Genomic DNA, 26,875 nt, shown 5'->3' with positions numbered 1-26,875 from the left:
AGTTTTCAACTTGGCCGCTCTCTAGCTGGGAAATCTTGGAGTACTAGATCATACACTTGAAAAGGACTATTTCATGTTGTAGGCCAAAGACTTCTATATTAACATAATTTGTAATAACATTTTAATCATTTGCATCCATATGGAACGGAGAGGTATGTAAATCAGACGTTTTAAAAACTAGATTGTTAGCTCAAGATTTCCCTCTTGCTTTTTCTTTCAGGCTTTTATTGTTGCATTTACATCGGACATCATTCCCCGTTTAGTTTACTACTATGCCTACTCAACGGATGCCACTGAGCCCATGAGAGGATATGTCAACGACAGCCTGTCAACATTCCTCATCGCTGATTTTCCAAACCACACGGCACCTTCGGGAAAACGAGACTTCATCACTTGCAGGTTTCCTCTTGATTTCTTAGCTTTCAGTTTTGCTTTTTAAAATGTATTTTTTAAGCTCTCCATTTCCTCCATGGCTTGAGATGCAAAGGATTTACTTAGGGCAAGTGCATCAATTTTAGACATCACTCATCGTATGAATCTGATTTGGAAAAGTAGAATGTCCAAAAGTAAAAGAATATTATGGATAAAAGTAATATCAATTTTGAATTGTTTCTTATTTTCTAAATTTCTTGGAGAGATTTCTCACCAACAAATGCCCCTTGGTCCCAAGATATAATATCTATTAGATCATACAGCATGATCATATTATATCTGCATTTAACCTACTTAAATTTAACTATATGTTCTTAAAAAGAGATAGACTGAGAAAAGGAGAAATAATATGATAAAATTACCATCTATCCCATGTAAAGGGTTTCTTCCATGCAGGGAGCATGAAATTAGATTTGTGAACCTGTTTCCATACTGAGGGTCTCATGTACTGTGAGGGTCTTTTTACTCTGTGATTTAAAGATGGTATATAATAAATACACATGACATAAAGATTTTATATATAGTACATAAAGATTATATATATATATATAATACATATCTAGTACATCCAGACCACTTAACTTAAACCTTAAGCAAACTACTTCATCTGGGAAACAGCAAGAGACAGCAAAATGTTGGTAGACACACAGGTAGACCAAACCATTGTTAGATTTTAGATTTGCATATAGGGGAATCATAATATAGTGTTTAAGAGCATGGACATGTATCCATTTTCTTGATTTCATCACTTCCTAGTTGGACTAAATCTTTGAATAATATCAATGTCTAGCAACTCTGTAGAAAACAGTGAGCTTACAAAGTTGAGCACTAAGAAAATCCAGAAGAATAGTAAGAAAAATAAAAACAATGCAGTGTCAGGTAAGCCAAAAGAAAATAGAGTTTTAAAAAAATAAAAACAGTCAACAGTGTCAAGTCCTATTCTCAAAAGATCACAAAAGATGAGGGTTAGCATGTTTCTTCAGTTTAATGACAGGAGACAATGTGTGTCAGTGGAGTGGTGGATAGAACTACGTGTGTTAAGGAGTAGGAAGAGAGTGAATGGAGACAGAATCATTTTGCTGACTCTTTTGAGAAATTTGAAGGGCAGGAGAGAAGTTTCACTTGTGTCTCCTGCTACACCAAACTATATTTAAGTAACATGTAGCCATGATTTTTATCTGTGCAAAAATGAAATGTATCATAATAGCAGTTAACTTCCTATGACTTTACTTTTGTAGTCAATTAGAAGTGTCTCTTTAGAGAAATAATGCTAGGTCTCTATTTGAAGCTATAGCTAATTTTTTTTATTTACCTGTTTTTCAGGTACAGAGATTACAGATATCCTCCTGATCATGATCAGAAATATTTTCATAATATGCAGTACTGGCACGTCCTCGCTGCCAAGATGACCTTCATCATCGTTATGGAAGTAAGCCTCTTGTAATTTGCATTCCAGTTAGTCTGTCCTCTCCCTTCAGATTTCTAAAGGTATCTGCTCAGCAGAAAATTAGTATTATCTCAGTAAATTGTTTTGAAGGAAGTATTCGTTGTCCTGAAGAGCAACTTAGGGATATTTTCAGTACAATGGGTTGTTGCCTATTATTCACCTACTATTGTTGAAGATATCAAGGTGACATAAAGAAAGAAAAAATAGGGCCTCTTCCCTCGAGGTCAGGAAAAGGACAGAGAACGCACGGATTTTACTGAATAGCTAATACATACTGGTTCCAGACACTGTGATAATAACCTTGTAAGTTAGACTTTATTATTCACTCTTGAAAAATGAATCTGAGACTCAGCAGAATTGGCAGTGGGTTTAAAGATAATCAGCTAATATTGGAGCTGGGTTTCGATGCCAGATGTGTCACTCCCAAGCATCTGCTCTGTCCACTATATTATGTTACCCCTTTGTGGAATATCTAATCTTATTATGGATATAGGGCATGCATTAAAAGAGAACAAATACACACGGGGGATGTGGGTAAGTTTCATAGTGATGTTCTATATCAGAAGACATGAGGACCAATAAAGGAGACAGAAATAAAGGTAAGGCACTTTTTTCACTCTGCCATGAAGTTCAGTAGTAGTCAAGTCTAATGCAAGCACACACAAATTCTACATGATGAAAGAGAGAGCAGTCTTATGTATATCCCTCCCCATATTTTTCTTTCTCGCTCTCTCTGTTCTTTATGACTTTATCACTCTTTCATTCCCATATTTTCCATCATAAGTTTAGATCACCTTTCAGTCTGGTCAATTGCACCAGGGATTTTTTGATTTTTGTTTATTTATTATTCTATTAATGCTTTTAATTATGCCAGGCTCTGACTCACTATCATCCTGGGACTTTTCTTCACCTTCTCTTGTATTGAAAACTGTATTTTCTGTGGTCTGTGTTTCTCCCATTCTTGGTTTACTAGCTTATTTTGATGAAGTACATTTTTCATAATTTTCTGAGGAAAATTATGGGCGGTCATTTGTAGAGACCTTGAATATTGAACATTTCTTTTCTTTCCTCAGAGATGATTAAATGGTATAGAATTCAAGATTGAAAGTCATTTTCCCTGAAAAATTTTCAACCAACTTTATTTAGGTATTCCTGACATTTCTGAAGACATTGCTCTATTTTCTGTCAGCTTCAGTGTTGTTCTAAAATGCAATACCATTCCAATTCCCCAGTCTTTGTTTATGATCTTTTTATAAATCAGTAAGCTTTAAGGATTCTCTCACTAGTCCTTCTTTTATGAAACATCACAAGACAGTTTCTTGTTATTGGGTAGTACTCATTTTTCTGGACACTCGCTGAGCGCTATGGATCTGAAAATGTACTTACCCTTCAAGTCGAGAAAATTTGCTTCTACATATTATTTTTTTAATTATTTCCTTCTTTTCTCTATTCTGTCTTTCTGGAAGTTCTATTACTCAGGTGTTATACTTCCTATTTTGAAATTGTAATTATTTTCTCTCCTATGAATAGATTAACTCATGTTTTTGTCTTTTTATTCTGCTGTTCTTTTGCTCCTTCATTATCTCTGTTTCCTCTTAGTTTCTGTTTGTCCGTTTCAATCTTTTTCTTTTGCATTAGAGACTTTCTTACGTATTTGCCGATTCTTGGCAATCTGCTCCTACTTAAGAGTGAATAAATGAAAGCTGATTATACGCTTTGTGTGCATAGAGGAGGAATGTCACTTGGTAGGTTTCACTGTAGGGTGATGAGGTAGTGAGGGGACCTTTTTATTTGAAACCTACAAAATTTGGTATCTGCAGTTCTAATTTCACAGACTACTTACTTTTCCCAGAGAAAAGTCCTCCGAACTCCTTTCTGTTGAGCTCTTTTATGGCTGCCTGTGTTCTGAGAGCTGAACAAGACAAAGAAGACTAAGGATCTTAGGATTCACTGAATTTCACTTAGTGGCCCTATTTTCAATATGGCGCTACTCCTCCAACCTCCACTGTCTCTAGTGCTCCTGAGTTCACAGCTTCCTGTTTTGATTTCTGCACAGAGTAAATTACTCATTTGCTGCCAGGTCGGAGAGAAGTAGTACCTGGATGACGATGGGAGAGAGGTCCTGAAAATTCCAACTTTTCCTTATACCAAATGTTGGCTAATCCTCTGGTTTTCAACTCCACCCACATGTATGCTTTCAAAGTCCTTAGGACCAACTTTCCTGAGCTTTATTGAAGATCTAAACAAAGTTGGCTTTTGACTTGCTGGGATTTACCACCATCATGTCACCAATCGCAAGTTTACGTGCCAGCTTTCTTTACTCTCGAGTCTGTTGTCGCTGTTCCCTCTTTTTTTTTTTTTTTTTGTCTTTGTGAGTTACACCATTTTTTAGAATTCCCTTACAAATATTTTATTAGGTTCTCAGGAGTGAGCACAGATAAAGAGAATATTCAATAACCGTGATCAACTGGAATTTCTGTAATTATACATTTTAGTATATATTTATTTGTTTAATATTTGTCTTTCTGGGAAAGTTCCAGGACAGGAACCATATCTTTTTGCTTTTCCTCATGACTTCTCTGTTGAGCACGGTCTATTGAATGAATGATTTGTAAGAACTTCCTGCTGAACATTTGACAATTCTAACAGTGTCCTTGATTTTCTCTTATGTTTCCTCCAGCATGTTGTGTTTTTAGTTAAATTTTTGTTGGCCTGGATGATCCCTGATGTTCCAAAAGATGTTCTGGACAGAATCAAGCGAGAAAAGTTAATGACTATCAAGATTCTCCATGACTTTGAGCTTAACAAATTAAAAGAGAACTTGAGAATTAATTCTAGTGAACTTGCCAAACAAGTCTTGATTCAGGAAAACAAAGCACAACTGGCTAAATCAGCAGTCTAATCAACATACTGAGCAAGCAACTGGTTGCCTGTCTGGCTTCACGATTTTCCCTGGGTTTTGGGCTAGAGGCCAGAAGGCATGTGTCAATTTCACCCCACCTCCTCTTCCTTCTTTTTTAATTTAAAGTTTTTGTACACTTCTACAGAGGCCACCTTTGTGAGATTGGAAGAATACCACTTGTCTGCTTCATTGGCTGAGCTCTCCCCAGATATTGTTTTCTGGAGTTCTAGAAATGATTGTTAGAAGGGCATGTTGAATCAGAATATTGGAAAATCATGGAATGTTGCAGTTTAGAATTAAACACTGGACTTGGGCTGCCGCATCACATTCCAGTGCATCTGCACATTTTCATGGTCTTCTATTGGGTTGTTTTATAACTCCTTCCCATCAAGAAAAATGTTGGGACAAAAAGAAAGGAAGTGAAGAGGCCCCCTGAGCCATGTATATCCTGCCATCGCAGACTATGTGAATGAAAAACCAAAATCAGATGACTTAAGAAAACTCACATATTAAAAATGTTGGGTAGATATCATGGCATGGGTTTGTTCCTGAAATCATCCTGAGTAAGTTAAGTTAAACTTCCATCAGAATCCCAGATTCCCCTTCCATCAGAATCCCAGATTCCCCTTCCAGTTGTCAATGCAGAATTGATTTTTCAAGAGACTGAACATTTGGGTTTCAACAAAAGACTAACAACTCTGTTCTTTAAAGACAACATTTTGGTAACAGTAGTTTCAAGGCTGGATTGTCTTATCTGGAAAACAGCATTAAGAAGTTGTTAGGTTGCTTCAGTTCTTCGAGTAAATGAAAGAGATTGTAGAGAAGTAAATGTGTCTTCTTAGCAGTTAACAAATGCAAGACAATGAATATTGATTAATTTATTGACCTTAATCTGAAAAAATCGTTGAATTATTTTTAAAAATCATTTTTCTTCTATAATGCGTATTTTGCATCATGAAGCCTGTTTGAGTATTAGCTCTTTGTATAAGTTAGGTACAAGTTGTTTATGAAATTTGATCTCTCTGTTGAAAGCAATCTTGAATCCTTTAATGAGTTTACACTGTTTTCTATTGATGCATCATTTCATACAAGCTCAGTGCCTTCTCCCTATGCCTTTGACACACAAGAAGTGGTTGTGCTGTTCATCTGACATGATGTGACATCTCAAATATTAGCTTGTTTTAGAGAAATTGTCAATTTAACATCAGTCACAGAGTTTAACACCAAAAGTAGATCAACCAAGTAAGAAAGGGGTGATGGATTTGATAGCTAAGTGGGAAAAAATTAATTGCATTATTTCTCTCATACTTAGGCCCATGGCACATGTACACCAGTTCTTCTTTCTCTTAAAAAAAAAGTATATATTTTTAACACTATAAAGTGAGAGATACTGTTCAGATATAGTACTTGCATCTCTAGCTTCAAATTACACTTCAGTTCCAAAAGAATAGTGTTTTTTTAATTGCATACCAAAGAAGAAACTTTATCACAAGATATTTTTTAAAGCAGTTTCATTATTTGATACTAATACATTTTTGTAGAATTGCCAATATTAAGTATATGCAGGTAGTATTAATTAATGATCGATATTAAGCATGTAGAAGTGAGGATTATGAATTTTCCAAAACCATGAGACAGTTACCCCAATATTGGCAGTAATGACTTGTCATCCACTGCGTAGATTTTATAAAAAACATTTTTGTGTAATTTAAAATGATCTCATATTAAAGAATGATTTCATAGGAGGAGGAGACCTATTTCTTGCTTGAGAACACCAGTCAGTGTTACTATGAAATAAGCCACAGATGCAGTGTCTTTGGCTTGTCATATCAAACTCTGTGTTACTACAGTGTTGTCCCTTTGCACAGTTCATACATACTGCTTTCTTCCTAGGTGCTAATAAAAATAAGGAAGAGTATGGAAATTGGTTTCTTGGATATAAGTTTTAGTTTGTATGGCTTAACAGTATTTATAGAGCTAGAGTGTTAAGATAAATAAAGACAAATTTAACTCAAAGTTATCTGTACACTGCAATCTTAAAAACAAACCAACTCCAGCGTCGGGTTTCTAGAATGTATGGAGAAATAGCAAGAGAGGAAATAGTTTTAAAACAAGTAAATAGTTCCTATGATTGGTTGATATTTCCTTTTAAAATGTTATTGACAAATACTTTGTATTCATGTTTCCATTTTCTACCAAGAAATTTCTCCTTGTTTCACAGATTTTAAAATGAAATACAAGTATCCCTCCCTTTCATAAAAGCTTGCTAACCAAAATCTAAAGCCAAATCAATTCGGGTAGATTTGGCTTATCTAATTAAACTCGTGTTATTATGGGAGAGCTGAATTAAGAGCACCTGACTACCAAATGTAAGTTGATATTTATCATCATGGCTGATGTTTTTATCATCCGATCAAAGCCATACTTATTTTTTTCAGAAATATCCCAGGAAACATTGGGATTTTGAGATTTTATTTGAAATAATTTTATGTGCAAAAATAAAACAAAACAGAAAAATTACATAATTCTTTCAAATGTCATCTCTAATCCTTTCCTTCATTAGTTTTTCTTTGCACACAAGAAGCAGAATCCTCTTCAAAACATTTATTTTAGAGGAATCCATCAAGAAGGGAATATCTTAATTAGATGGAATGCTGTCCTATTTTTGCTGCATCTCATGACTCCTCTTGGCTTTAACATTCTTCTCTTAACTAAGCCATTAAGCAAGTTATCAAGCAGAAGATGGAAAGAAGTTGATAAAGAAGAGGAGGGACAGAGAATGAATGAGATAAAGAGTTCTGTCCTTATAAAGCTATGCATGCTTCCATGGGAAAGACATTTGTGGAGACAGCATGGTGCAGCTGTGGGTGGTAAGAGGAACGTCTCCCCTAAGCCATCTTAGGATGAGAGGAAGCCAAAGAAGTTTCAAGTTGAAAACTGTTCCAGGTCAAAAGTAAAACTTGGATTCCCAAGTGATTTTGTACCGTCAGGTGCTATGTGCAGCTGTGAATCTCTGTTGATTGACTCCAGTCGAGGGTGAGGAGTTTGTACTGCTCATTCAAAAGGGGAATCTACTGTTTTGAAAGAACCTCTCTATAATAGTTGTTTTTAATTAGCAATAGTTATTATGTTATCAAAGAATGTTAACAGGGAAAAGAGCATTTCCAGAAGTACCATTGGCTAGGCTTTGACGTCCGCTACCATGATTCACTGTAACTATTACGTTATTCTTTTTCTAGACAAATTTTTACTCTTCTGCTTTATGTGTGATAATTCAAGTATGTCAGTTATTCCAGCACTACAGTGTTGTAAAAATTCATGAGAATATAAAAAGAATAGCACAGTTCAATGTATATGAGATACCTTCTTCCATTCCCCCCCGAAAACATTTGACTAAGAATGTCTTTCCTATAAGTGATTTTGTGCCATGGTTAACCAAGAAAATAAGTGCTCCTTTTTCTTTTCTTTCTTCCGTTTTTTTCCCTCCTCCGAGGTGATGTGTATGGAGTTACGCAGGGGAAGTTGCTCTTTAGTAACATGTATGTAAATCTCAAGATTCAAACTCATGCAGTGAATAAAGTAATACTTTGACATGAATTCAATTTATTCTTACAGTAAACTTTGATGTAATTCTTCTGAATTTGAGTGCTCTCAAAAGGTTTTTAAGCCTCTTTTTGTTTAGAAACATTAAATGCATTACATGTAACATGTTTAATTCACCAGATTACGTGTTTGTGACATTTAGAGATGCAAATTCCTCAAAATAAGAGGCTGCATGGTCCATAAAATTTGGAGAAAGTGGTACTTTTTGTTGTTTTGCCTCTTTATTTTTTTCTGCTTTGGGAAGTTGATAAAGGTGAATAGAAAGCCCCAGGAGAAAAATAGTATGTTGAGATATATTCTGAATAAAAATTCCATCTTTCTGAAAAAGAAACCCACATCCACATACATTGGAATTATCTGGGATATTTGTGAGAAATTCATATCCCTTGGTCCTATCCCAGATCTCTAGGAACAAAATCTTTGGGAGAAGAGCTTTAAAAAATCTCCCAAGTTACATTTTACTCAGAATGCCACATTTCCTAGCCTAAAGCACTTTTTCATAATAGCTCTCAAACTTGTCATTCCAACTCATCAAGGAGATATGTCAAGGCAGGTAGACTCGGGATTTCCAAGTTCATAGAACTGTTCTAATTCTGCAGTGTGCAGAAGTAATCCAAATCTTATACCTTAAGAGCCCTAGACTTGTAGTTTCTACTTAATTAAAAAAAGAGAGAGGATAAAATAAAATATATTTGCTTTTACCAGTATATTCAAGAAAAGAAAAGTGCACACTGGTCAGAAGTCAAGGTGACTCCATCACATTCTCTGTAAGAAAGACAAATTTTAGGTTGAAAGAATTTAATCAGGACAGCGAAACTATGAATATTATAGAATAAAGAATTTGTTATAGAAAAATACGCCTTTTGAAACTGTGAAAGTGGGAAGCAATGGTGTGGAAGGGAGATTTGGAGGATCAGAGAAAGGCACTGTTCACCTCTCCTGGAACACTGCAGTTGGTGGACAAATTGGACCACTTACAGATATTCAAGAGCTGAAGTGAGACTGGGAAGGAGGGCGAATGAAGGAGTCTTTGGAAGGTCGTTGCTTCCCTAAAGCTACTTCTGTGAGTTTGCAGCCCAGCTTCCCTGCTGGTCAGCAAGATCTGGACATGAAGTGGAGAAGAGTGAGACAAGATTCCTGTCTGTGTGTCCTTCATCTATCTGTCTGCAAAGATCTCCAGAGGGAAATAGCAGCTGCTTCACTTCTGTCTGCCTCTTTTGCAAATCTCACTAACACCATCTAAGGAAAAGACTTCTGGGAATTACAGCTCCAGATTAACCAAAACTACCATATAAACAAAACTTCACCAAATTAATGAAACTATTGATCATCTGGACGATGTGACTAAAAAACAAAGCCAATTTGCCTTCATAAAACGTTGTATTCAATAACTAAGAATAGGAATTTCTTTTCAAGAACGTTGTAAACACAAAATCTGACCAAATGCAAGGCCATTAAAAAAAAAAACAAAAAAACAATTTCAAAGGACTAAAATCAGAAGGTAATTTTCTCTGTCTATAATAAAATGAAACTAGAAAACAATAATAAGATAACCAGAAAATTATGTGACAGATTTTGAAATAATTTATGAATCAAAAAATCAATCAAAATAGAACCTAGAAGATCTAATTACATAGAACTAGAAGTACTGAGCAGCTCAAATTTTGTGAGTGTACTAAATACTTGTGGGTTGCTTTTAGGGGAAGTATATAGCCTTCAGTTAGGCTATTCAAACAGAACAAAGAAAAAATAGGCTAAACATCAAAAGAAATTAGAGAACAGCAATGAAACAGAAAGGAAAAGAAAGGAGAAATGGATTTAAGAGGAGAAATTAATGAAAAGCTTACAGAAAACATCATTTTTAATGGGACTATATTAGACCCACCCCTTTTATTATTAGCAACAAGAAATTACACTTCCAGTAGTAATAGCCTGGGTTTTGTTCAGATCATGGAAACTCCGAGAACAACTAGAAAAATTGGGTAAAATGTTTTAAAAAGTTGGAAATATCAGAATTACAAAGCAAAGGGGGACTTCCAGCCTTTTAGAATCAGTATCCAGGAGAGGGGAGAAAAACATAGCGAGCAAGGTCAGCCCGTGTTTGTGGTGATTTTTCTCCTTAAGGAAATTGGGAGTTTCAAAAGCGAAAGTACTAGCTAAAAGGGAGAGAAGCTGAGCTGAGCATTCGACAGACTTAGGGCTTTGGAAAAATATTTAAGTTCAGGGCCCACCAAGGATAAATAGCCTTGGTAAAATTCCAGGGCTGTCTGTTGAGTCTTCACATATAAGGACACAGAGAGGTTGAAAGGCACAGAATGGAAAAAAGATACTCCATGGAAACACTAACTTAAATGAAATAAGATAGATCTATACAAATATCAGGCAAAGTAGATTGTGAGGCAAGATGTAATAACTAGAGTTTGAGATATTTTATAATGAAAAAATGGTAATTTTTAAAAGAATACATACCTATTCTAAAGATGTATATCTAATAACATACAAGAAAATACATAAAAGAAATGTTGGTAGAACTAGAAGGGATAATAAATCCACAACCATGTTGATATGCTCTTGTAACAGGTAGACTAAGCAGAAAAAAGAAAATGCAACAAGGACGTGGAATATTTAACTATGCAGTCAATCAACATGACATAGAGATAACATTACATCAAAAATAGCAAAATACACATTCTGTTCAAGGGCACATGGAATTTACTAAAATGGAACATATTGGGCCATAAAGCGAATACAATTTCAGAGAACTGAAATCATTTAGAGTATGTTCTCTGACCACAGTGGATTAAACTAGAACTCAGCAACAGAAAGATAATTAGAAAATTTTCAAAATATCTGGAAATTAAGCAACACAGTTCTCAATGCCATATGGATTAGAGGAGAAATCTCGATGCATATTAGGTAACATTTTTAAATGAAAATGAATATTGACATTTCATGATTTGTGGTAAGCAGCTAAATCACTGTTTTAAGAAAAATATCTGGATCTTAATGCATACATTAGATGAAATTATGAAAATAGATTAAGCTTCTATCTCAAATATATAGGAAGAAATTAGCGACATAAACTCAAAGAATGGAGAAAAGAGCAATAATAAAAATAAGATAGAAAGCAAGCATACAACAGAGAAAATTAACGACAAAAGTCGATTCTTTGAAAAAGCTAACAAAATTGATAAATGCCTAGCAAGAAATGATCAAGAGACAGAGAATCAGAAATTACCAAAATCAGGAGACTATCTTCATGGCTGGGGATAAGCAAAACAATAACAATTAAAGAAATGGTAGATACATTAACTTCTTTAAAATTAGGAAGGTCTATTCAATAAAGAACAACATTAAGAGTGTGAAAATATATGCCACAGATAAAGTATTTCCAAAATGGCTCGTACCTAGAATATATGAGTAAGTTCTATAAATGAAATAAAGACTGCCCAATTTTTAAAAGTGGTCAAAAGACTTTAAATAGACATTTTACCAAAGAAGTCCAAATTACCAATGAACTATGGAAAGGTAAACAACACCGTTAGTCATAGGAGAGATGCCAGTTAGACCAGTGCACCCTTACCTGAATGGCAAATATGAAATGACCGACAATAAAGGTGTTGAAAGGAAAGAAGCCAGTGGAATTCTCATCCACTGCTGATGGGACTGAAAATTATTACCAACACTTTGAAAATTGCTCAGTATGAGCTACTAAATCTAAACATTAGTTTACCCTATGACTGAACAATTTTTAAATACTTAAATCCACCAGAAGACATGTAAAGAATGTCCATAGCAGCTTTATCTATTATACTCCAAACTAGCTACCATCTAAAAATCTAATAACAACATAATGGAGAATTAAGTTGTGTTATATTAATTAAATAGAATGCTAATAGCAATGAAATAATGAAGTATCATTATTAAAGTTCAAAGAACATAAAAGAAGCTCAACACAAAGGAGTACATTTGCATGTCTAATGTACATGTTTTTGATGTACATAAAGTTAAGAAACATGGCAAGATGAACCCATGATAGTAAAGGTCAGAATAATGGTTACTTTTGGGGGAGTTGTCATTTGGGAGAATGCATGAAGGAATTTCCTGTACTATTGAAAATGTTTTATATTTTCGTTTGAGTTGTGGTTACACAGGTGTATACATAACTGTGAATTCATTAAGCTGTGCATATCTGTTCACTGTACTCTATGAATATTATACATCAATAAAAAATTGAAATTATAACCATGGAATAGGAAAAGGTATTTACAACATATATTCCTGACAAAGATATATCCACAATATTTTTGGAAATTGCTACAAATTTATAAGATAGACAACCTGTTATTGAAAATGGTTAAGAGGCTTAAGCACACAATATAAAAAAAAAAATTCCAAATAGCCAATAAATACTTGACAAAGTACTCAACTTCATTATTATGCAGAAAAATTAGTATGCAGGCAATATCTCACCTGATCATCAAAGTAAAAATTCTCAACAAAATATTAAATCCAATAATGTATAAAAAGAATTATGCACCACGATTCAGTGGCACTCATCCCAGGAATGCTAGGATGGTTCAATCTTCACAAATCAGTTAGTTAATCCGTCAGACCAACAGGCTAATGAAGAAAAATCACATAATCTTATCAATAGATGTAGAAAAAGCATTTGACAAAATCCAACACCCATTCATAATAAAAACTTTCAGAAAATTATTTTTTTTCCCTCTCAAAATGGAGGATGGAATCATTTTCAAATTTTAGGTATGGTAATGGAATTATTGCTATAATTTTGAGAGTATGTATCTTTTAGAGACACATCCTAATTATTTGTGGGTGAAATGACAGAGTGATTATATCCTTTAAAATAATTAAATGGGAGGAGATATGAATAAAACAAGATTGCCAAGTGTTCACATTTGTTCTCATTCAATAATGAGGACATAAGGGTTTTAACAGCTATTCTTTCTACTTTTGTATGTATCTGAAGTTTTCCTGAATATATATCTGAATTAACAGTCAAAAACAAACTACATACTGTCTGACAAGCAATTTAACTCTAGAAATTTGTTACAGAAATAAAAAACTTGTAAACTGCAGATATTAATTAATATGGAGATTCCACAAAACAGGTAATTTCATGTGTATACAGTTGAGTTCACAATTTAACTCACATTAGAAACTGAGATAAGCAGAAATGTTACTGTCCGTAATTATTCTTATCTTGATCGCCACCTGCTGGTAGCAGGGAGAAATATAATTTTTAACCATTACCTGGTTTCCAAGTAAGTTGGATCCAAAGAAGCAAACAGAATGCTTAGGTTAATTCAGTAATTCCTGGATAAAAATGCTCAGTCTCTAAGGGATCCTGCCTCCCCTCTTATTTCTACAGCAAAGATGGTGTTCCAGTTTATAAGTGGAGGGAAATGTGGAATGGGAGGAGGGTTTTTCTGGTCTCATACTGATTTTGTAGTGTGTATGTGCACTGTTCTCCACTGTTCTTTGGCAAATGACCCTGGTAGCATGGCCACTGGGAGCCTGGTGGCATCCTATGATAAGTAAACCTGTGATATTGGCTTGGACAATATACCTCAGGGGGAGAAACTATCTTCCTCTTGCCGGCTCTATTTGCCCTCAGGTTTCACTAGCTAGCTGCCTCTCAGTTTATGTCATGGCCGCATCTAACCCCCTGGTGCAGTGGCCAGCTCTCAACATCTGCTGGATAGTGCCCTCTATCTTGGCAGTTTTCCGGGTTCTCAGCTTAGGATCCACTATGCACAAGAATTGAGGAGGACAACTAGATAGTCTGCCTGATCACACCCATCCACTCTTTGTTGCTATGTTGGGCTGGTCCCTATTAGTGCAGAGTCCTGTGTATAACCTCCTAGTCTCCTCCTTGAGACCCCAACTGGATATCGGGGCAAGTACATCCTGCTTTCAGTCTTCCCGTGCTTGTTGCAGAGACTGTGATAAGGATCGGGTGAAATACTGTCTTTAGGATGTGATTCCAGGGAGTGAGAAGAGGAGGCAGGGAATAAAGCATGTGTTTATCAGTGGGCTACCATTATAGGAACCTAGAGTTCAGCCCTACTGAGGATCCTCAGAAACACTATTGAAAACAAAGTTCAGAATTCTTACACTGAGGGAGGGACAAGACAGGGTCTTTATCCAACAACTCCCATCACTCATTGATTAAAGGTTGCTCCTAGGAAAAATTACAAAGTTTTACCTGTCCCTGCAAGCCAAGAACACTCTAGCAGCCAGAAAAATCATTCTGAAAAAGGTAAATAGATGCAGGCACTTGGGGTGGGATGCCGACAGTCTTTATGGAAGTTGTCCACAGAAGCTGCAGTAAACTCTAGGTGAGTGAAGGGCAATGGGTAGGGTACCAGTAGCATCTGCTTACATCCCCTCACCTTATTAGAATACGTATTCCTCTCTGGACTGAAACCTAGGAAGGGGAAATTGAAATTCATGTCTTATTAATATGCTTTCCTCTTTTTGATTTCATCTTTCTGTCACCATCCTCCAAAGCAGTGGGATTTCCCATTTGTCATACATTGCTTTTTCTGAGTTCTAAATCCATTATTACTCAAGGTTTTTTAAATAGTCAACTGAGATTTTTTTTTTTCTATGCACTGAAAGAGCTCTATGGGGGACACCTCTAAGCTCAGCTCTTGGTTTGCAAACAGAAGCCAAATGCATTTAAAAAAAAAAACAGCTTTATTGAAATATAAATACATAGTTCACAATTCAGTCATTTAAAGTGCACAATTCAGTGGATTTTAGTATATTTACAGACACATGGTGAGTAAATAATTTCCTAAACATTGATTTATTGCTACTGTGAACTGAAAGGTGGGCAGGTGAGGGAGAACAGTAATTATCAGCACCACTATTCATGACTTTGTGCTAGAGGACTCACATACGTGAGTATTAAATTCCAATGTAATACTCAGATATTATTAAGACCTTATGAAGTGCACTCAGTAACTGGTCCCGGATTGCCTGCAAAGAGTAAACAACTAGACCTCACTAACTTGGGCTTCTTGAGAGAAGGGAAAGGAATGAAGAGAGCTCTCTTATCCCTTGGGCTCCCTGCCTGGAGGCACTTTCAAGGCTGAATAATAGGGAGAGGAGGCCCAAGCAGGGCCTGGCTTGTTGAGTGGAGGGGAGAGATACTGGGGTTCAGGGATTTGGGAAGGCTGATATTGGCAGGATGTACCACTGAAAAGGAAGGACCTATGTAGAGAAGGAGCTCCAGAAATCTGCACAGGAATTCCCTTGATTCTCTTACCAGCTCCTAAACTTTGTGTGAGGTCAGGCAAATGATAACCAGATGGCCATAAGCTGAATAGTTCTCAACGCTCATGTCGGTATGGGGGAAAGGCAGAGTTCTTACTATGTATGGTGGGAAGAACTTGTGAACACCTGTGACAATCGGTAGAGATCCTAGAAAGGTCACACCTTGGTATGACACCTTAGAGTAGTCTCATGTGAGACAGATTTAAATTAGCCCTAGAATATAGGCTACTCTTAAACTTAACAATGCTTAAAAATACGTCATGAAAGAATCAGATGGATTAATAATAATATAACTGCATTTCAAAAACAGTTTTCAAAGGAGGAAAGAAAAATCCAGACATTCAACAGTGTAACATTTACAAAGCTCAGCATATAATAAAAAATGATTAGACACGTAATAAAGCGGGAAGCCATGATCCATAACAGAAGTCAAACAAGTCAACAGAAACAGATGTAGAAATGACAGAGATGATTAAATTACTGCTTATTGACTTTAAATTGGCTAATATCTCCATATCTAGTATCTACCTGTCTATCCAAGGACTTAAGGGAGAGATTGCTTCCAACTCATTTTATGAGCCCAGCGTTACTCTGCAAAATCAAAAGGAAATATTACAAGAAAGTAAAAGCACAGACTTCTCTGCCTTAAGAAGATAGAAACAAAAATCTTTAAATTGATGTTAGCAAACCAAATCAGCAACATATAAATATTACAACACATCATGACCAAATGGGGCTTATCCGAAAGGGGCAAAGCAAGTTGGTTTCATATTCAATAGTTCATTGACATCATTAGCCTCATTTAAAGAATAAGGGAGAAAAATCATGCAATCACGTTACTTAAAATTTTGGAGGAAGAAAAAGACAATTCAACACCCATTCATAACAAACACCTTCAGCAAACTGGTAACAAAAGAGAATTTTTACAACTTGATAAAGGGCATCAACAAAAAACTACACTAACATCAAACCTATGGAAACTTTTGGGAACGAAACCACTTCTTTAATCCACTTCTACTCAACCTTGTGCTGAAGGTCCTAATGAGTGTAATAAGGCAACAAAAAAAATAAAGGGCGTAGAGATTGGAGAGGAAATAATAAAGCTGTCTTTAATTGTCGATGGCATGAGTACCAGTAGCATCTGCTTACATCCCCTCACCTTATTAGAATACGTATTCCTCTCTGGACTGAAACCTAGGAAGGGGAAATTGAAATTCATGTCTTATTAATATGCTTTCCTCTTTTTGATTTCATCTTTCTGTCACCATCCTCCAAAGCAGTGGGATTTCCCATTTGTCATACATTGCTTTTTCTGAGTTCTAAATCCATTATTACTTAACAAAAAAGCTAATAGAGTTAATAGTTGAATTTAGCAAGGTCATAGCATATAAGGTCAATACACAAAAATCAATTTTAATGAATGGTTGGAAAATGACTAAATAATCTTCAAGTTCTAAAATTATGTGTCTCAGCAAAAGAAATATATATATGTATATACATATACATACATATATATATATATATATATATATATATACACTTGTTTTAGCACCCTTTATTTAAGGAAATATAAATGACTTCAGCCATCAAACTGTCAGCCCCTAAAAAGTAGATTTAAAACCTGTGTGATTCATGACTCATTAAAAAAAAAAAAAGTGACATTTCCATCAGAGTTTTAAACTGGGTCAGTCCGATGGCAACATTTTACCACTAAATTGCCTTTACTGCTGTAGAAGCAGGGCAGAAATAACATTGTATGCTCTTCAGTGGGCATCTCTCTTCCGGAATGCCAATTTATACTTAGGGTAGTGACTAATCTTATTTAAAATTTTAAAGCTGCCTTTTTGTGCTCACACAGCATCGTGGTGGTTGTTTTCCTAGACTGTAGAGAAGCACATTAAAAGCTGCAAAGTCCGGATGAGTTTCTGTCCCTCCTTACACTAAAGCATGTTGCGTCCAACCTCATGTCACTAATAAGGAACTAGCCTTGCTTAGCCTGATCTTTTTCACTGCCCTTCCAAAGGCCTTTCTTCATCTCCAAAAGACCACCCTAGGGCTAGAAAGAAATTGGATTCTCTGAACCTTTTTTTTTTTAATTCCGGTTCTAAATGGGATTGTAAAGGCTATAAGAAAGAAAATTATTTGGGGGCAGTGGTGTTAGGCAGCTCTTCCCTTGGGCTTTCTAGCTCCTTTCGTTAGAGAAAATCTCTGACGAGGACAAGGTCACTGGAAACTATTCAATTGCCACACTATTCTGTGGCACAGATTGTATTTCTAGATTTGACCAATAACCTGGCTCATGGCTCATTCTTTCATTGAACCAACTAAGTGCCAGGAACTGAAAACAAAATACTGATTAGCGATTTTTAAGCCCTTAGCATGTGAGAGACACTGTGAGCTATGTGTTTTTCATACAGGATCTCATTTAATCCTCACAATAACTGCTCAGGATGAGTCATGATGCTAAAGACACTTCGAGTGAGGAAACAGACTTGCACAGACAGAGGAACTCGGGCAAGGGGGAAGAGTGAAGGGACCAGGATCTTATCCCAGGCCATCTGAGTCCCTATCAAACTGGACAGAGTTCTTGTCTCTGTGGGGCGTATACCTACATGGGGAGCCAGGGATCAAATGTTAATTCCCTAAAACGCATTCAATTATTGTTTTATAATAGTTCATCATTATACAATTGTGATAAAGACTGAAAGAAGGACTATGGTGAACTATTAGATCACACTGAGGATGTCAGAGAATGCCTCCCCATGGAAGTAAACCTTAAACTGAGACACGAATGCTTAGAATTTAATCAGGTAAAAAGTGGAAGAGATGTGAGCTTTCCAGGCAGAGAGATGTACCTTGTAAAACTAAAAAAAAGTAAATAAAAGAAGAAGCCAACATTTACTGCTTGATTAGCAGCAACCAAGCTACACTAAGCCCTTTTATAAGGATTATTTCTCTTAATTCACACAGAAACTCCTTTTTTTAAGATTTTATTTATTTGAGAGAGAGAGAAAGAGAAAACGAGCAGCGGGGAGAGGCAGAGGGAGAAGTAGGCTCCTCACTGAGCAGGGAGCCTGATGCGAGGCTTGATCCCAGGACCCTGGGATCATGACCTGAGCCAAAGGCAGACACTTAACCAACTGAGCCACCCAGGCCTCCCACACAGAAACTCTTTAAGATAGATATTATTACTATCCTCATTTCCCTTATCCAGAAGCTGAAACTGGGTATAGTTAAGCAATGTAACCAAAGCCACACATCCTGTAAAAAAGGCCAGGGCCCAGGCCAGTACAGTGTAGTTTTAAAATTTAGATTCTTAATTACAATTTGTTATAAGAAAGAAGGAGTCTTGGATTTAATTGTAGTGGATTGAAGAGTGTCTCCTCGAAATACATGTCTATCTGAACCTCAGAATGTGACATTATTTGGGCCTTGAGATAAAACATTTTGAATTTAGAGTGGGCCCTAAATCCAATGACCAAAGTCCTTCTAAGAAGAGAGGACACAGAGACACAGAGAAGAAAGCAATGTGAAGACAGAGGCAGAGATTGAAGTGACCCATCTACAGGCTAAGAAAGGACAAGGATTGCCACAAACCACTGGAAGCTAGGAGACAGACATGAGATGATTTCTCCCTCATGGAAGGAACCAACCCTGCTGACACTTTGAATTTGGACTTCTAGCTTCCTGAACTGTGAGAGAATAAATTCCTGTTATTTTAAGCCACCCAGTATGTGGTAATTTGCTGTGATAGCCCTAGGAAACTAATACAATACCCTTTGCCACAAGCAGAACCCAGTAATAAAGTTTAGGAGGATATATTTATTCAACATTATTTACTGTTTGCCTGTCTGGCAAGAGTTATGGAAAATGCACATAATGCAAATATGAACCCCATTTTCGAAGACTGCAGGGTTGAAAATGACATTTCATGTAAGAGTTTTAAATAAATCATCGTCATCATATTAATAATTACTCCTATGTGCCAGGCTCTGTGAGAGGTAGCTTACATGCATTATTTAATTTACAGAAGATAGATATAACTCATTCCATTTAACAGATAACGAAACTGAGGCTTGATGAGTTTTAATTGCCTTCTCCAAGGTTGTTCATTTCTTCCAATGACAGAGCTGAATTTCACTTTCCAGTGAGGGGATAAAGGAAAGAACTTCATTAAAGAGCATGCATTTGATCTGGGTCAGGAATGATGAGCCATGCTGGGCACTGGTAAATGGAGGCAAGCACAATGGAATTATGGGTGAGTGGTAGTGAGCATACAGTCAGAAGAGCAAGGAGTGGGGCTTTTGTGGGTAATAGCAGGCTCCAATCTGTTGGAGTGTGTAGAACACTAAAAAGGAAAAGTGGGAAGTCAATTTGGAATGGCAGATTCAGACCAGCTATTGCCCAACGAGCAGATGTCAGGAGGAACTGTAAAATGATTCTTGAGATTGAAGTTCTGAAAGATTTTGCTAAAACTGGTGGAGAGATCTGAGTGTTGCTTCCAGCAGTCCCACAGGGATGTGGAAAATGGACTGGAGCCTGGGAGAGACTAGTGATCAAGAATCCACTTAGGAGCCAAATGTCATAAGAGAGGACTAAATCCATTCACTTTCTTCAGAAAACAACTCTAAGTTCAAATACCAATTACTCATTTATTCAAAAATACCTGCTGAACCATTCTGTGTTATCCAAACAGTTCTCTGTCTATAGCACGATGACCAGGGTTTCTGTCCTAACTTAAAGGGAAATGTTTACAATGTCCAGAGCCCAGATACCTTGCAAGCGAAGAAGGATGGCCTCAAATTTCTTGCAGCAGGAACCTGCTTAAGTGACACCAACATTGACTTGCAAATACATCTACAGAAGGAAATTCGTGATGTGATGTGATGTGATGTGATGTGATGTGATGTGATGTGATGTGATGGCATCTACACCATAAATCTGAAGAGCACCTGGAAGCAGCTTCTGCTGATGGCTCACGCCATTGTTGCCGTGGGAGATGTGGCTGATGTCAGTGTCACATCCTCCGGGAATACTGGCCAGGGGGATGGGCTGAAGTATGCTGCTGCTAGCAGAACCACTCCTACTGTTGGCTGCTTGGCTTCTGGAACCTTCACTAGCCAGATGCAGGCAGCTTCCCAGGAGTCACATTTTCTGATGTTTACTGATCCCAGGGATGACCACCAGCCTCTCAAAGACATGTCTTATGCTAACCTGTGTACATCACTCTATGTAACATAGACTACCCTGTGTGGACATGCCATTCTGCACAACAGCAGTGGGTCTGATGTGGTGGATGCTGACCTAGAACTTCCCAGTGTGTGTGGTGCCCTGTAAGAACCCATCCATGCCTGATCCCTACTTCTACAGGGATCCTGAAGAGATTGAAAAGGAAGATCAGGTTGCTGCTAAAAAGACTGTGACCAAGAAGGGATTTCAAGGCGAGTGTACTGCTGCTCAACCTGAGGTCTGAGGCCTGAAGCCATGCAGGTGTCCTCTGTGCCTACCCAGTAGTTCCCTAGTGAGGACGGGAGTGCTCAGCCTGCCACCGGGGACTGGTCCACAGGTCACTGAATCGATAGGGATGGCCATTGAGTGGTCTTAAGCTGTTCTTCCATAGAACATGAAACATGCAGAAACATGAAAATATGGTTGACTGAAAATAAACATGTTTTTTAGAAACAACAGATAACAAGAACAACAAAAAACCTACTAAGGACCTTCTTTGTTGCAGGAATATTCTGGGTGCCAGGGATAAAATTGAAAATAAAATAGGCACAGTTCTGCCACTTAGGAATTTTCTCTAGTTGACTTAGAAAGGTACAACAAAACACAAAACAGAGAATCAATGGATACGATGGCAGGCAAATTGACTAAAAGATGTTCTCACCAAAATCCACAAAACCTGTGAATATGTTTTCTTATGTGGCAAAGGGAACTTTGCAGATGTGATTAAGTTAAGGATCTTGAGATGTGGCAATTATGCTGGATTATTCAGGTGAACCTGATATAATCATTAGGATCCTTATGGATGAAAAAGGAAAGCAGTAGAATCAGAGGAGATGTGATGATAGAAGCAGAGGTCAGAGGGATTTGATTGGTGACTGGGGCCAAATGTCATAAGAGAGGACTAAATCCATTCACTTTCTTCAGAAAACAACTCTAAGTTCAAATACCAATTACTCATTTATTCAAAAATACCTGCTGAACCATTCTATGTTATCCAAACAGTTCTCTGTCTATAGCACGATGACCAGGGTTTCTGTCCTAACTTAAAGGGAAATGTTTACAATGTCCAGAGCCCAGATACCTTGCAAGCGAAGAAGGATGGCCTCAAATTTCTTGCAGCAGGAACCTGCTTAAGTGACACCAACATTGACTTGCAAATACATCTACAGAAGGAAATTCGTGATGTGATGTGATGTGATGTGATGTGATGTGATGTGATGTGATGTGATGTGTTGTGATGGAATTCAGGAAGGAATTCAGGAAGCTTCCGGAATTCAGGAAGCTTCCGGAAGCTAGAAAAGACAAGGAATGCATTCTCCCCTGGAGTGTCCAGGAGAATGCTGCTCTCCCGACACCTTGAGCTTAGCTTAGGTAAAACCTGTGTCAGACTCCTAGCTACGGAGCGCTAAGATAATAAACGTATGCCATTTTAAGCCACTAAGCTTATGTTCACTGGTTACCGTAGCAATAGGAAACTAAAACAGAGAGAAAGCAGAAAATTAGACAAGATAGTTTTCTGTAGTGATATGATCTAGAAAGAAGAGAATTTTACTTTTTTTCTTTTTGAGAGAGGGAAAGAGGGAAAGGATGGGGGAGTGGTAGAGGGAGAAGGAGAAGGAGAAGGAGAGAGAGAATCTCAAGCCGGCTCCACACCCAGCGTGGAGCCTGACGCAGAGCTGGATCTCACAACCCTGAGATCACGACCTGAGCTGAAATCAAGAGTCAGATGCTTAACTGACTGAGCCAGCCAGGTTCCCTGTAATTAAGAGAATTTTTAAAAAAGATAATACGATGGTAAGCCGGAACAGGTCCTAACCCAAAAACACACTTCCTGTGTTCATGGTGTGTAAAGAGCAAGAATGAGATTAGTTAAGATGAAGGTGGAGAGGTAGGCTTCCCTAGGGAATTCAGCTAACCTTGATCAGAATGGTATAAACTGAAATATTACAATTGTTTCTGTGAGAAGTATGTTATTTTTTTCTGTCCCTAAAAAAGAGAAACACAAGATCTGCTTCAAGGTTTACACCATAGTCTTTTTAAAAATATTAAGACCTAATTTTTTTTAGAGGAGTTTAAGGTTCATAGCAAAATTGAGGGGAAGGTACAGAGATTTGCATATACTCCCTACCCCGCACCCAATATCAACATCTCCAACTAGAAGGGTGCATTTGTTACAACTGACCTACATGGACACATCATATTCACCCAAAATCTATAGTTTATATTAGGGTTCACTCTTGCTGTTGTACATTGTATGGGTTTGGACCAGTGTATAATGACACGTATCCATCAGTATGGTATCATATTTTCACTGCCCTAAAAATCCTCTGAGATCCACTTATCATCCCTCCCCTCCCAGTACCCCACCCCCAGAACCCCTGGTAACCACTGATCTTTTCACTTTCTCCATAATTTTGCCTTTTCCTGAATGTCATATAGTTGGAATCATACAGCATGTGCTTTTTTCAAATTGGCTTCTTTCACTTAATAATATGCATTTAAAGTGCCTCCATGTCTTTTCATGGCTTGATAGTTCATTTCTTTTCTAGTGCTGAATAATTTTCCATTGTCTGAATGTACTGTAGTTTAGCGATCCCTTCACCTACTGAAGGACATCTCGGTTGCTTCTAAGTTTTGGCAATTTATAACCTCCATAAACATCCATGTGTAGGTTTTTGTGTGGACATAGTTTTCAACAGAGTTTTTTTAAACTATAAAATAGACACTGATTTCCGATTAAATTTGAATGATTGAACATATGTAGCTTATGTCCATTTTCTCCTAGGACCTCATTAAAATGATAGTAAAGCATTTTTTTTTTTAAGTTAAAAATGCCCAAGGATAAAGAGATTGGAACAGGAGGTTCCAATATTTAGAGAATGTTAACAAGATTTTAAAAGATGGAAGCCTGATGGACAAATGGAAAGTGGCCTAGATGGTGGGGAAAGATGAACTTTAAATGCCTTGCCAGGGGAACCCAACAAGAGGCAATCTGATTCATGTGCAAACCCTGGAAAAAACTTGTGAGTTGAAGTGACCAGGTCACTGTGAAAGCAAGATTGTGGGCTAGGGTTAAAAACAGATGGTTTGCTGCAATTCCTTATAAAGAGGATTTAGACCTACCTTAGCCTATAGAGATCGGCAAATACACCTCACCCTTGCAGAATATGGAAATGTATCCCTGCAGGGTGAATCATACAGACCTGGGTCTCAAGGAAGGCAGGCACAGCTGAGGTCTGAGGGGAGAAGCCTTACTAAAATCAGGGGGAAAAATGAAAATTTGCATACTGAATAATGAGATTCTATCTCTAGTTCCTTTCTCTACTCAGCTTCTAGAATACTGGTTGCCAGATGTGTAATCTTCAGGAAAGGATTCCTATATAGAGAAGCTCGTCAACTCAAGAAAAAAGATGTGGTTGCTATCCAGGGCCCACAACTGAAAGGTTGAGTTTTTGTGTGATCAATCTTGGTTGGTGAGCCCGATACCCACAGTGTCTTACCCTTTTTTTTTTTAAGATTTATTTATTTATGAAAGAGGGAGTGAGAGCATGTGGTGTGGTGTGTGGGGGGAGGTGGCAGAGGGAAAGAATCTCGAGCAGACTCCCTGCTGAGCATGGAGCCTGAACAGGGGGCTCCATCTCACAACCCTGAGATCATGACCTGAGCCAGACAGTTAACTGACTGAGCCACCCAGGTGCCCCCACAGTGCCTTACCCTTGAATACAAATGGACCACTGAGGACTCCTAGATGTTTGAGGAAAAACTCTAAAAGAATCTAAAACAAAGTGAAAAACAGGAAATTAACAGAAAAACAGGGACAAAAAGAAAACTAAAAATAATAACAGCCTTCTGAAAATATTAATTTTAGATGCTCTTATTTTTAGGAACAACAGGATCATGATATGGGAAAGAAGACTAATTTTTGAAACATTTCATCAACTGATACACTATTGCAATAGTTATCTTCTGAAGTGAGAACACTGCCTCCATTTTCTCTCCACAGTTTACCACATTATTGCCTGATTAAACTTCTAAGAATGTTATTTATAAGAAAAAAATCTAAATTTCTTAATTAAAATCTGAGTTCTCTGAGAGCAAGATCTCTGTGTTATTTTCCTGTTTCCCCGGTATCCAGCCAAAGACCTGGCACATAATCATAACTTAGAAATGTTGAATAAAAATGTAATTGAATTAACTTGAAATTCTTTGTCTCGTCCTATTCTGCCTTTCTGCTATTTTGTTCTGTAATTACTTTTATATGATCCTTCTCTCTTTCCAGTGTTTTTAATTTATATTCTAGACTTCAAATCTATCTATTCACCCTTTTTTCTATTCATCCATTTATCCATCCATAAAATACTTTTAAGGTGTTAAATCAGGATCCTCTCAGTTACCAAGAATGAAAACCCTGACTCAAACTGGCTTAAATATTAATTAAAAGGGACTTGGTGGCTCAAAATTTTAGGGAAGTCAGTCTAGTTAGAGAGCAGATTTCAGGTGTGGTTTGATCAGATCTCTAATTCTGTTCCTCCACAATGAATTAGCAAAGGGAATGGCACTCAATATCCAAAGTGTCAGTGAAGGATCATAGCCTCTTCTTTTTACACAATAAGACCTACTCACTGTGGTTCTCACCACAGTATAATGGTGTCTTTACCATTACCATAATTCTATAGGCAGACATAAACAAAACTGTTTAAATTGTGGCACAACTTTTGAGTGCTAATTAATCAGTGCCTCTTTATTCTTTGTGCTAGGAAAAAAACACACAAGTAATATGAATATTATTTGAAACATGTTTACCTGCTGATTTTAAAATCATTTAAATCATCATGCTTTAGGTTAGCCTTTTTAACTTAAAGAAATATTTTTCTTTTTCACCACCAGAGGGCAGCAGTTAGAAAAGAGCGCTATTGATCTTGCTGTTGTTTTTACTTCTCCAAAATTGTAATAGAGTATGCTTACAGCAGTGAAATATTCTGTATTTTCTGTATTTTAAATATTCTGTCTTATTAAAAAAACTATGTATCTATCCATATCTTTATTTTGGAAAATGTCACTCTAAATATTCTAGAAGTGAAATTGCCCCACCTTCTGCCTCTGATAGCTTAAGTAACATAGAAAATGTAAACAATTTAAACAGAAAATATCTAGGTGCTTGCAGCCAAGTGGGAAATTTTAATAATGTTAGATGCTTTCCTCCAAGGAAGATAATATTCCACAATCTGGAATGACAAGCATATGCTCTTCAAAGGAAGGGAATCAGTAACCTAGGCTGATGAAAGCTAAGTAGGATCCTTATAGGATGCAGAGAGAGAGAGAGACATTTCAATTAGATAAGATTTCATCGGACTTGAAGGGTATTACATGTTACTTGTCACCTGATCTCTTTATTTACCTGTAAAATATCTTAAGTCATGGTGATCTCTGCCTTGGTTTCCTTCATATTGAAGTATATATTTCTTTTATTCATTTTACAAGTTGCATCTCTTTTCTGTCCTAATTTCTCCCAGTATTTCCTTATACAATCACATCTTCCATTTTAAGAAAATATTTTTGAGAGTTTAAAGAGAGGTCAAAGTCCTTCTGCAATTTATCACATTACTCTCTATGTATAGTATGGGATTCAAAATTAAAAGTACTTTCCTGCATTAGAACAACAGTATTTGGTCTCCATTCACTTTAAACAAGGCATAATGGTGTGTAGTGAATAAGAAGGTTTTTTTTTTCCTTGAGTACAGAAAGAAAGGACAGGAATAAAATGTATAAATCTTTCTAATGGTAATTTATACAGAGTAAGATACACACTAAAAGAAGAACACATAGCATACATGATTATATATATACATTTTGGGTAGTTAAAATATATACTTAATATTACAATGTGCTTTATTGAAAACTTCCAGCTTTCAGTTTTTTAATCAGACAGATCACAGGGAAATCAAAAGATATTT

At 36.8% G+C, this 26,875-nt stretch overlaps 1 protein-coding gene across 5 annotated transcripts in view; it reads left to right on the top strand.

The window, feature by feature from the left end:
• Positions 1 to 24,963, top strand: part of ANO5 (anoctamin 5) — a 124,583-nt gene extending 99,620 nt beyond the window's left edge. For 2 of the 5 annotated variants that reach the window (XM_078058296.1, XM_036089423.2), the window contains 3 exons: positions 221 to 399; positions 1,756 to 1,861; positions 4,560 to 8,378. In XM_078058296.1, coding sequence (XP_077914422.1) covers positions 221 to 399; positions 1,756 to 1,861; positions 4,560 to 4,781 — 507 coding nt within the window. In that variant the 3' untranslated portion in view covers positions 4,782 to 8,378. Of the gene's footprint in view, positions 1 to 220; positions 400 to 1,755; positions 1,862 to 4,559; positions 8,379 to 24,805 lie in introns of those variants that run through there. The other 3 variants (XR_013442388.1, XM_078058298.1, XM_078058299.1) reach the window with 3 other exon arrangements.
• Positions 24,964 to 26,875: the final 1,912 nt, after the last annotated feature.

This window comes from Halichoerus grypus, chromosome 11 (assembly GCF_964656455.1).
Source record: "Halichoerus grypus chromosome 11, mHalGry1.hap1.1, whole genome shotgun sequence".
Taxonomy (NCBI): Eukaryota; Metazoa; Chordata; class Mammalia; order Carnivora; family Phocidae; genus Halichoerus; species Halichoerus grypus.
The sequence above is the reverse complement of the archived record's forward strand: the minus strand, read 5'-3'. Positions and strand labels throughout refer to the sequence as shown.